At 33.1% G+C, this 12,142-nt stretch overlaps 1 protein-coding gene across 4 annotated transcripts in view; it reads right to left on the bottom strand.

Annotated features, from left to right (window-relative positions):
• Positions 1–12,142, bottom strand: part of LOC149423499 (spondin-1) — a 312,969-nt gene that overhangs the window by 3,836 nt on the left and 296,991 nt on the right. For 2 of the 4 annotated variants that reach the window (XM_089631589.1, XM_089631591.1), the window contains exons 10-16: positions 9,679–9,906; positions 7,710–7,929; positions 5,474–5,672; positions 4,324–4,494; positions 1,852–1,977; positions 528–1,162; positions 252–414 (exon numbers count right to left, since the gene is read on the bottom strand). In XM_089631589.1, the coding sequence (XP_089487715.1) occupies positions 252–414; positions 528–1,162; positions 1,852–1,977; positions 4,324–4,494; positions 5,474–5,672; positions 7,710–7,929; positions 9,679–9,906 (1,742 nt within the window). The remainder of the gene's footprint in view (positions 1–251; positions 415–527; positions 1,163–1,851; positions 1,978–4,323; positions 4,495–5,473; positions 5,673–7,709; positions 7,930–9,678; positions 9,907–12,142) is intronic. The other 2 variants (XM_089631592.1, XM_089631593.1) reach the window with 2 other exon arrangements.

Below are 12,142 nucleotides of genomic sequence, written 5' to 3'. Positions count from 1 at the left end.
ACAGAAAATACAAATTAGAACACAATAGGGTTTATAATTCTGCATTCTTCAGTTTGCTGCAAAATTACTCATAGGAAATTATGGCTAACTTGTGATTTACTGCGATGCAATTTAGAATAATTTTAGTAGATCGACAAACTTTTCAATCAATTGAAAATCTTTGTTTTATAAAGTACATGGTAAAGAAGTCAATAATGGTATGGAAGTAAAAAGGGTTCACTCGCTCACATTCATTCTCTAAAAATATTTACCATGAGGGATGGGGTTGCCAGGCCCCCATGTGGGATTGGTAGAATCGTAATTGTTATCTTCGTTGCTGTTACTGTTCTTGTTCCTGCAAGGCTGCAGGTTTTTACATTTTCTTCTTTTCAACAGTTTCTTCGGGCAACCCCGTCCACCGTTCACCGGATGTTGCTGTAATAAAATTTAAAAAAATGTTGAATTCAAATAATAAATGTAATATGTCATGATAATATGACAGTTTACTTAATTAACAACAATAAATATTGATTTAAAATTAAACTCACAATAATGAATCTCGATTTTCGTTCAAATCCTCTTCCGCAGGTGGCGTTGCATTCGCTCCATTCAGACCAAGGAGACACTTCGCACTTTTTGATCTGCCCAACTGGTTCTTCTATAACTCCACTAGTCCCAGAATTCTGTCCATGACCAAACCTGCTTTCTGCTACGTATTCGTCTTCATTACTGGCTCGTTCATTCTGCCTGTTCCTATCAGGATATCTTGATTTTCTTCCTTCATCTCTATCTGGATACCTCTGTTTTCTCTCATCATCTCTGTCTGGATATCGTTGCTTTTTTTCATCATTAGGATATGTCTGCTGCCTTTCATCATCAGGATATCTCTGCTTCCTTTCGTCTTGTTCTCTTGAATCTCTCCTGTTGTTGACTCTTTGTCTATTTTGGTTGTTATTATTCCTTTCCCTTTCCCTTTCACGTTGCTCTTTTCCTTTATGTCTGTTGTTTGGATTTCTATGTCGTCCTTGTTGTGGATCTTCTATGTCATTAGACCCAGGTGAATAAGTCGGACCGTCATATCCACTGAGCGATCCGTCTCCTGTGACTTCTACTGAGGATAGATCCCCGGCTATGCGGGGGCCGACCTGGTTTCCTGCATCCAAGCCTGCGAATTGACCACGGCCTGTTGTGAAGCGAAACAGTTACGGGTTAGTAATCATTAAAATATAACTCAAAATTTGTAAAAAGGTGCAAGAAAAAAGTTTTGTAAAGGTGAAAATAAAACTTAGTCAAGTAAGCATGCCTTCAATAAAAAATAAGCCATGGAAAAAACAATAAGGCGTTGGACATCACATATGATAATTTATTGAACAGTGTTCTGTAGAATAGAGCCTGAAAAAAATATCAAATAAAATTTTCAAGGCTATTTTCTAAAAAGTTTTAATTACATAATTATTGACATTCCATCTTGCAAATTAGATTTTTACACGCCCATTCAACGCTGACGCGGTAAAGCCGGCCTTGAGCCTGGTTTAAGACCGTTTTAACCAAAAAATGTCATTGTAATGAGTCAAGTTTTCACTATTCATTTTAAGTTAGGCGTATTGTGTTTTAATGTTTAATTTTTTACTAACTCTGTTTTGCAAAATATTTGAAAATAACTCCAGCGAATTTTATCAATCAAATAATATCACTGAAGTATCTTATTTGATTGACATCGTGATTTTGTGCGTCATGATTATGTGATATATGTACAAAATAAGCTGAAAATTCTTAGTAAATGTGTTACAGTGCATTTTTATAATTTAAGTGCACAAGCAACAAATATAAAATTGTTAGTTCAGAACATTCAAATCACTGCGAGATCCCTACCAAAGAATACATCCGGGTCGTCATCCTGCTGGGGCGTGTCGTACACGGTTTGGTTAGTCACCACTATGACCGAATTGACTTCTTCACTGTCCTCGGATAGAAGTTTATCAATCCTCTTTAAATCCTCTGCTTATTGCAGCGTGCAAGAAACCAACATCTACATTTATTCACCGCAAACATTCAACACATCACTTAGAAATAGCTAAAAGAAACAAATTTAGAAACGTGCAATAACAAAAGCAAATTTTTATCCGAATGAAACAATGCCATAATAAACAAAATAACCAACTTTGTTATTTAATAAAAATTACAAACATGTTTCAAATCATGTTTTTTGGTCTGAATACTTTGTGTAATAATATATTTACTTTCTATCTTGATGCAACTGATCCAAAATAAACTATTGGTTTTGAAACATGTTAGTCAACAGTGACGTAAACGAGGTTATTGTATTTATTTTTGTTTATATATTTATTTTCATTGTAGTTATTGTATTTCGTTGAAATAACACTACACAGATACTTTGCTATTGTTGAAGAAATGAAAGATTAATTTATTTATGTTGTAAAACATTTTGTTGTGTCATTTTGTTATAATATGGAAACAATATTCATCGAGAACACTCGAGAAGAAAGTTTTTTAGAGTAACGGGGATTTTATCTCTGGAACTTGGACATTAACCCTTTCCAATGTTAAAAAACGAAATGATCTCTCGTCATTGCTTGGCCGTTTGATGACAAGGTTAGATGTGATTTTTTTGCGTTCAGAATGCGCTTTCCCATCAGCTGCGTGGCGTGCCAGATCGGGAGAGGCTTGTTTAGGGAGACCCTTTGTCCTCTCCAACTGGTCGCTCGACCCATCGCCTTGCACCGCAGTGAGAGGGACATATTAATTTGTTTATCACTATCTGATCACTGATTCCTAGATTTATGAATCTAGGGATCAATGTGTCCAGGAGTGGGGGGTAGGCAACCCATTTACCTTCCCAGATCCTCCTTTCCGTCCTTTCCTTAAAAATTACCTCCCACTCAGGATCCTAAAAGATGACATAGGTCCTGAGGAAAATTATTTAACTTTTGGACAGCAGAAAATTTCTAGCACAAATAACCTTTTTTCTCATGTGTTGTTCTAACAGCAATCACGTAACTACGATTGAGAAATTAAACTTTTTTCATAATACAAAATTTTTGTCAAATAAATACAAATTATGACACAGTTTTAATCGTTTCAATTTCATGGCGTATTTTATATTCCTATTCAGCCAGTAATTTCTTTGGAATTCTGACTCAATCAAGTCAAATATTTACGATGATATTCGTGAAAATGTAATCGGATCGGGTATGCAATTAATTCGATCATTTCACATCATTTGCTAAAGCACTGCAGTGGAAAATCCAATCAGTGAAATAGCAAAACAAGCGTGTACTACAAATTCTTCAAAAACTTGTTTCAAAACATTTTCTGGTGCATACTTGCATTGAAAGAAGAAGCTAAATTTTGCTTGTCAAAGTGAGTGCACGTTTCGCGTTTTAAATATTGTTAATTAATGTTAATAGGTTGTTTGTCTGAGATTATAATGTAACTATTTAATGGTAAGTTCCTGTGGAGTATAAAATCGGATAATAATAATACACACATTTGCGACATTCCTTTAGTTAATTAAATTAGTTTTAGTAGATCAAAGATATTCCTCTATTATTATTTTTTTAATGTTGTACAACAGATTGTTTCTCCAATTAAATAATCATCTTCATATTTTTTTCCGAAAAAGTTGAAGACGATTCAAAACCTCGTTGAGAATCATAATCAATGGTCAATTTATAGAACGAATGTCGAATTCAATTTAAATTTAGGTTTCTATTTCATAGAAAGCCTGTTCTCACTTCTCACTGATCTATTTCGTGTGAAGATTCTGTGATAGAGATCATATAAAAATCAGACTTGGATTATTCTATGAGAATCACTGGTCAATTTAAAGAACTAAATTTTAAATAGTTTTGTATTTCATAGAAAGCCTGTTCTCATTAAAGTTTAACTATTATAACTGATTAAGTTGAATTCGATTTGAATTTGGGTTTCTATTCCATAGAAAGTCTGCCCTCACTGATCTATTTCGTATTTAGATTCTGTGAAATATACCATTGAATATATTATTCTAGGAGAAACTATGGTCAATTTACGGAACGAAAGTTGAAGATGATTTAAATTACTGGTTTATATTCCATAGAAACCCTGTTCTCACTAATCTATTTCATAGATTCAAATAAATAGATTATAGAATGTTTTACTGTACTTGAAAAATTTACCACTTAACCAAGTAACCAAGTAAAAAATGAGGATCACCGAAGTTCTCTATAGGAAATACCTTGAGAGAAATTCTCAAAGTAATCCAACAACCTAAAATAAACTTTATCCTGAAAACTCCATTTACATTTATATTCAACATTTAAATAAATGTACGGTTAAAACCACCTTTATATGAGCTGCAAACCCTCAGACATTCCTGGTAGGATTCGAAATTGTTTCTATTCCCCTGGCAGCCTGTGTAACCAAATGGTTCGCATGCTTTGGTCGTTAGATCGAAGAACCATCTCTCAACGTAAGCCCTGCATGGGCCCACGAGCTTGGGGAGGCTGCATATCTCTAGAAGGGTTAGTAGGTATTAGTGAGGTTAGTTTGCATGCAACCAGAAAGTATTTCAGGAAAGTGAAAGCAATATTAGTATGAATTGAAGTTACGATAATTTTCACAGAGCAAGATATTTTTTTGTTGATATCGTAATTTTCAACATTTGGGTTGGTTGGAAGACATTGCAATAAGTTCGGTTTTAGTGTAATATTATAATTATATTTGGAAAATGTATAAAGTCCCATTTTTGTGAAAAATCATCTCAAGGCCGTGCGTATTAAATATATAAATAATATGTTATTAATGTTAATAAATAAATAAATCTTATTTGAAATGAGAGATGTAGAAAATAAGAAGATATAAACCTTTTTGGTGATTTTAGATATAGCCAGAAAAATAAAGTAAATTTACAAAATAAAATAAATGTGTAAAAAAGTTAATTTACAAAGCTTAAAATAAACGAGCGCGACGAACTTTGAATTTGAGAAACCTAATTGGAAGGTTTTGTAAAACAACGTTAAGCAAAAAAAGGATTTATATTTTTTCCCATACATTTGATATAAATAAAAGTGAGTGGAGGTTATATTGACAATCGCAGAAAATTTATTTTTTTTTATCCCGAAGGGTTTTTTTGAAAAAGTTTCTCGTTGATTTGTCAGATATACCTTCTCTGAAATATTAGCTTTATATCGATTTTAATTTTTCTTCAATTCTTAATTCAAATGCTCAGAACGATAACCTGATAAAACAGAACATGATAAAAAATTAGGTTAGGTTAGGTGTGTTGTTTGTTTAATGTTTTTAATCACTTTACTTAGTTCTGTTTTATCAATGTTTCATTTTGTCATGATAACGTATTCTGAAATTCTCCGTAAAGCACTTATTTGTACCAGGAATTTCTAAAATACATCATTTAAAATGTAAGACAGAATAAAAGAAAACGGTAAAATGTTAAAAGTGTAAAACACCACAAACAATACATAAATCCACTTACGTCTAGCATCTTCCTCCGTGATATCACATGATGGTAAAACCCCTTCACACTCGACCCTTTGCACCAACTGCACGTTGGGACATCTGCTGTTCTTATCTGTCTCCAAGTCCCCTGACTGAGGATCTTCCTCTTCTTCTTCTTCTTCCTCTTCACCTTCACCGTCTTGTTCTTCGGCTTCATCTTTCTCTTCCTTTGTACGCTGGTGGAAAAATAAAATAATGAGTTAAAGTACACGGACTATTCAAGCCTTCGTTGACCTTCATCCATTGCGGTATTATAATAGAGTAAACATTTCTTATCATTCTATAACGACATGCACAGTAGCAGTGGACAAAGCGGCTCACTTTAGCGAGCCGCTTTGTGGAGATCCAGTTCACTAAGCCGTTCGTTCACGAACGACTCACTTTGAATGCACAGTATCTTAGCGTAAATGTCGGCATTTGGCATTTATCGGCTGAGACCGGCTAGCGCTCGAAACAAACTGAAGCTTGTGATATCTCAAAGAGGTTAATTAACCGATTTTGTGTACCATATATCGAACGCCAATGAAAGCTCTATCTATATACCTTAGTGCCTTCACCAGTGTAACTATGTCGTGCTGATTTCACTTTAAGAATTTTGGTAGACTGAAATATTTAGTGACGAGAAACGAGAAAGGTAAGAAGAAGGTTGGAAACCACCATGGTTAATAAATGAAATAAACAAATGGTTAGATTCTTAATAGTGATATCTCATCGGGGCAAACCCGTAAGTTTATTTTTACTATTTGGAATATGGATGAGAAGGCTATGATTCTGTACATACCTACAATTTAATTCGAAAAAATCAAATTTTTCTTCTTCTAAAATCTTTCCATGAGTCAAAGAAACGAACATATTTTTTTCTGAGAACCACAAAAAATTAAGTAGGTGATAAGTTTCACATCAATAAATAAAGGTTTATTTCTCGAATAGGTACGATATAAAGGCTTATTTGTTATTTTTGGTAAAAAAAATAAATAATTTCTCTTGTATAAAATATTTGTAAAATGTATTTAAACTACCACGCAAAAAAATAGTTTCTTAGACCCGACGAGGTCAATTTGCAATTTCAAAATATCTTATTTTTAAACATTGAATTTCTATTTTGTAAAGATAATTCTAAGTAAAAACTCTTAACAAATTCGGAAAACAGAAGAATGCTTTCAAATTTTCTCCATTCAAAATAAGTTTCCCGTCCTCAGTTTCCATTTGATTAGGAGAAGTATAATAGTCTAATTCCCGGGAGATAGAAGAAGACTTTCAATCGACTAACCACAAGCATCCTGAAGCCCGAACGATATTTCCAAATGATCAGACAAGTACAAAGGAAGTAGTGATATCAAAAGCAAAAACGTGTATTTACGGAGAACCGAGACGGAATATAAGAGGATGTGGTTAGTTTTGAATACCCGATGATTTTAAAAGAATTCGATATATCGCCGTGTACCGAAAAATTCGTAGGTACGTGAAATTGGTCGCCAATATTTTCACAAGAAATAAAAATCTTTTATTAAACATGAATACTTGACACGTGAATAATTCACACTGTGAATAATTGTTTTTTTGATATTAATCTATTTAAATGTTATAATACGGTGCAGATCGTGTCTGTACAAGATTTCTAAAAAACTACCCCATGCCTCTTTACCACTCTCTTTAATTTCTCTCAGGGCATATGTAATATTAGGGATCCGGTGTGGAAGGAATTTTTAAGGAAATTTCTTTGACGTGACGGACGTATGAATCCATCCCTCAAGGCCTAAACAAACCTCACCCCATGAAACTGGGCACCCCTGCTATTTCACCAAACGCAGTGAACCGTTTGAGGTGATCTACGGTAGAGGAGTTGGTTATTCAATAAAGTGAACAACACTAGAAAGCCTTTCATAGATTTGAATGGAAACTAATGTCGCCACTGACTCAATACTTTTTGTCCTAGCACATTTATTAAGCATTCTATCTCTCTTACGAAAGACTTCCTTATGCCTGACACCGAAATGCCATTTCATTTTAGTTCCATAATGATATTGAGACAAGTTTTACATAATTATAAAAATTGACTTTTGGATCATTCTTTAAAACAATCAATTTTTCGATTCACGTCCACGTGGCATTTAAAAGAGCAAGGAAAATATTAACTCTCTCACACCCCAGGATCTTATAAACGTGCTTGTATTCTACTCAGGTATTTTTGGTGGAATCTGTGGTGTACTTACTGAATTAGCTCCCCAGCGCTCTTTCTTTCTGTCCATCCTCGAGTAAGCCTGGTCCTGTTGTTCCTCCCCGCTGCTGGCCAGTAGGGACCTGCTTCGCATTCTCCAGCCCTTGCCACAAGTGGCCGAACAGTCCATCCAATCGGACCAAGGACCTGTTTCACAGGACTGCTCTTCAGGTGGACTAGCTTCATCTTCTCCTGCATTCTCCTCAACTTTTACTCTGGGAACAAAACAATAGCCATGTACATAAAAAATCGATTACTTATTTAAAACTCTCGTACATTGACTAATGTAGATAAAACTTTGGCTCCATCGTTTCAAAGTACGTCGTGTAACATTGTATGACTTTAACGTTACGACCATTTTGAACTTGAGAAATAAAACTGTGTGATAGGTAAAGTAGTTTTCTTTGCTCGATCAGCTGTAATTATGTGAGGTTAGGAATGCATTCTTGTATGAAGTATGATATTTATCTGATAATTAGAATGTGACTATCTGATGTTTTAGTACCCGGTGTTGCCCGAGCTTTACCCAACATTTTTTTAATAATTATATACCAAAATTCTGCATCGAATAGTGGAAAAGTGGATGCGGGATGATGTTGTTTTCAAGGTCAAGTGCGCAAAACTTCAGATTTTTACAAACAAACAAAATCTCCCACAGACACTAAAATTAAAAATAATAAATATATACTCATCCAAATAAATTGAACAGCTCTGCTGTGGGAAGCTTACTTATTAAAAAAAATAGTTCTTGCATTATATCTACTGAAAATATAAGTTAATTCATTAATTTTGGCGTAGTTGATTGAAGGAGAATAATATTGTTTCAGGTAGAAAAAGGATTTTATGTAAAACCATTTACAATTTAATTATTGTACTTGGCATTATTTTGAGTTTCGACTTCAAAAAAATATATTAAAATTGAGTAAAATAACTGCTACAGTTTAGATTCAGTTAGTTAAAGTAATTAATTAAATTATAAGCTATTTCATGTTTCAAAGTGTATGTTAAAAATTGCAAAATTTTCATTGAATAGGAAACTGACGCGGTTTAGGGAAATTGGAATTTGTGATTTTTTTCCCATCCCAGTATGTTTTACATTTGAGCGAAATAAAAAAGCGTTTTTCTGTGAAACTGGGATATTTTAAAGTTCTGTAAAAGATTTTAGCTGTGCTTGGTTGAAAATTATATTTATTGTGGCGTGTGATATTCATTTTGTTCATCGTTAAAACAAAGGTAAATTTAAACTAAATTTGCATAAATGAAGCATGAAAAATTGATTAACGTATAGAGAATACGTAAACATGCACATGTTGACGTACATGTTTCAACTTTACACCATCAAACAAACAAACACCTACCATAAAAATACATAATAACATAGTAAAATATAAAGCTTCTAAAGTATTCAAGAAATTAAAATACATTTCTACATTAACTACATTTCAGCTACCTACCTTTTTTAAAAATACGTTTATATCAAATTGGGCAGACAAAAACGGTAAGGAATACAATATAACAAAAAAGTTATAAGTTCATACTATGTAATATATTTACAATAAAGTGGTATTAAAAACAAAGTTATTTTATTCCAATTACGCATTTTTTTTTAAAGAAAGACAAACATTCCCATGTTAAGAATAACGTGACAATGTTTGAAAATCGCCTAGTATCACCACAGTAAGCGAAAAAAGTTGATTATGTTGTGACGGAGGACTAAACCAGCTGAGGAATTGAACACACTTCGCTTCGGTGGGACCCAAACGCAATGTCAACTCAGCCACCGACCGGTCATCCACACGAACGGTATATCCACAAAGTATTTGCTACGTGTGAACATTTAAACAATATTTTTACTATCAATACTACTTTATAAACTTAATAACTGATAAACAATATATTAAAAACTAAATATGATAACCATAAATAACCAAACTACTAAAAATCAATCTCATATTCAATCGTACTGTTCGCAGTTTGGTCCATCGCCATAACAGTCATCCGTCTGCTGTAAGTCCGGTCTGGCATCGAGGTTCTGATGGCACCTTTTAAAAGCCCCCTTGATCTTGAACTTGCGGGATCGAACCCTTGACCCCGGCCCGCAACGTGAACTGCAGGAGGACCAACTTGACCATTCGGTCAGGGCGCAAGGTCCTTCGCGCTGCGCTGGGTCGGGCTCATCCTCCGATCGAAGCCTGTGTTAGGAAGGGTTAATATAATATAGGAGTGACGTGGACGGCAAAATTCTTCTTCAACAGTGATTCGTCTGCAAGGAATGTCACTAATGGAAGCCTTCTTTCGGAAAGGTGTACATCAATACAGAAAGATGTGGAAATGTGCATAGCATCAACAGAAATTCGTCAGCAAGAGTCAGGCATGTTCACGGATGGAAGCCCGGTTTTAGAAGAACGTACATAGATAAGAAAAGATGTGCAGATATTCATTAGGTATCATACACTTCACTAAATATCTACTTCTTAATTTAAATTCGATCAAAACACTACCTAACTGATTATTTTATATTTTGGTAACATGAAATAATTTGCAGTCACGCTTTGCATGTGGTATAAATAGTTGTTGGGGGTATTTACAAAATTGGCACTGTAAAAGAATGCTTAGTACATATACTATCACGAAGTAGAAAATTGGTTCGATTGTCTAAGCAAGAACTGCAGGTAGGTGGAAAATAAAAAATTCAATTAGTTTTAACTGTACAACTGAATTTGTGAGTGTTCCCCATTAAACGACCGGACGACAAGCTCACGCGTAGTGAAATTTGTACACCTTTACTTACTGTACGTTTTTATATTGTTGAATAGTGAATAAGATTGGCCTATTAGATTAAAATAATCCAATTTTTGAAATTCATGTGTCCAGATTTTTTACATTATGTGAATACCTAGTTTGTGCCTGTTTAGTCTCACACAAGACACTCGACCAGGAATCAAACAGATTGAGTTACAAACTGATGACAAGTAAGCACCCTTTCAGACCTATCTTAAATTAGTAGAAAAATATAAAATAATTCACGTCAATCTTGATACTGCATTATGTCTTAAATTTTGAAATAAATGTTCCCAATTTCAATTGATTAAGACGCCATAGCATGTTTCACCTGAATACATTCAAAAATAATATCGCCTATTTTAGCCCTCCGACCCAAATGTGTCGACCTTAGATAATAAGATAGAGTGTGCTGAAGTAGACATTTTTGTCGGTAATTTATATGGATTCTGAAAAAAACATTTCTGCTTATGATTATGTATTACTTGTTTCTCTATTTGGATCTCTTCTGTCTCTTACTTTTCTACTATTTGTCTTTCATATAATTTTATAATTTTGTATTCTTACTTTCATTTGTTTTATATTTTAATCTTTAAAAAGACATATGAAAAGTAATGTATCCTATGTCTTAGTAGATTTTTGTAATTGATGTACCTACGTATTTATATATTGACTGAGTTTTTATAACTCGATTGTTCTGACGTAAGTGAAATCGTCTGTAATAACTCAGTATTAATAAACAAATTTCTTAAATTGTATTTTTTCCGCTTTTAAAATAAAAATAAAAAACTAACCTTAAAACAATAGCGACCTTAGTTGCAAATATCCTCGTGAAATATTTGGATATTTTCTTAGTAAATTGGATAACGGTGGATCCAAAAATATTCTCTAAACCTTATTTAATTTTATATGAATAACTTGTTTATTTGGAAACATAATCTTTAAAAAAATTACCTTATTCATGGGCATAAACTGCTACTAGACTTGATTGAACATACTCCTCCTGAGTTCTTAGCTCGTAAACTTCATTCTAAGTCAAGACAAAGGTAAACATTGTAGAAGGCTAATACCGCAGAATCTAGATAACCAATAACCCCTGATATTTCATATTTCTCTTTTTTGAACAATTCTTTTATTTTTGTTCAGAAAAAGTTTAAAAATACGGAAGTCTTTCGTGAAAAAATCCCTCCAGTTTATTCGGTTATAAAATACACGTAGCAAAGTTACTTTTATAAATGATATTACACTAAATTCTACCCTAATAAAGAGAAAGCTTTTCAAAGGTAACGTTAAATTTATGAAAAAATGTTTTCTTATTTGTTTTACGGAAATTGTTTTGTAAGTCTAAAAGATTTGGTATTATATTCAAAATAACAAAAAAATTATGGTTAATATTTATATTTTTGATACTGACAATTTATTTCAATATATCTTTAAAGCTATAGTTACTTGAATAGTTTTTTAAGATTTTTCAAAATGTATTTTAGAGAGAAAATTTAAGTTAAGTTAAGTTTAAAAGTAGATTCCTCGATAAATAACCTGGTAATAGTTATTTGTCACATGAAGCCATAAATTATATGTTATGACATATTACAGGGTAATTCATATATATATGTATATATTAAAACTAGTGCTCCTGTAATCAGA

The sequence above is a fragment of the Hesperophylax consimilis genome, chromosome 5, assembly GCF_061612785.1.
Source record: "Hesperophylax consimilis isolate HC1 chromosome 5, BYU_Hcon_1.0, whole genome shotgun sequence".
In the NCBI taxonomy this organism is placed as follows: Eukaryota; Metazoa; Arthropoda; class Insecta; order Trichoptera; family Limnephilidae; genus Hesperophylax; species Hesperophylax consimilis.
The sequence above is the reverse complement of the archived record's forward strand: the minus strand, read 5'-3'. Positions and strand labels throughout refer to the sequence as shown.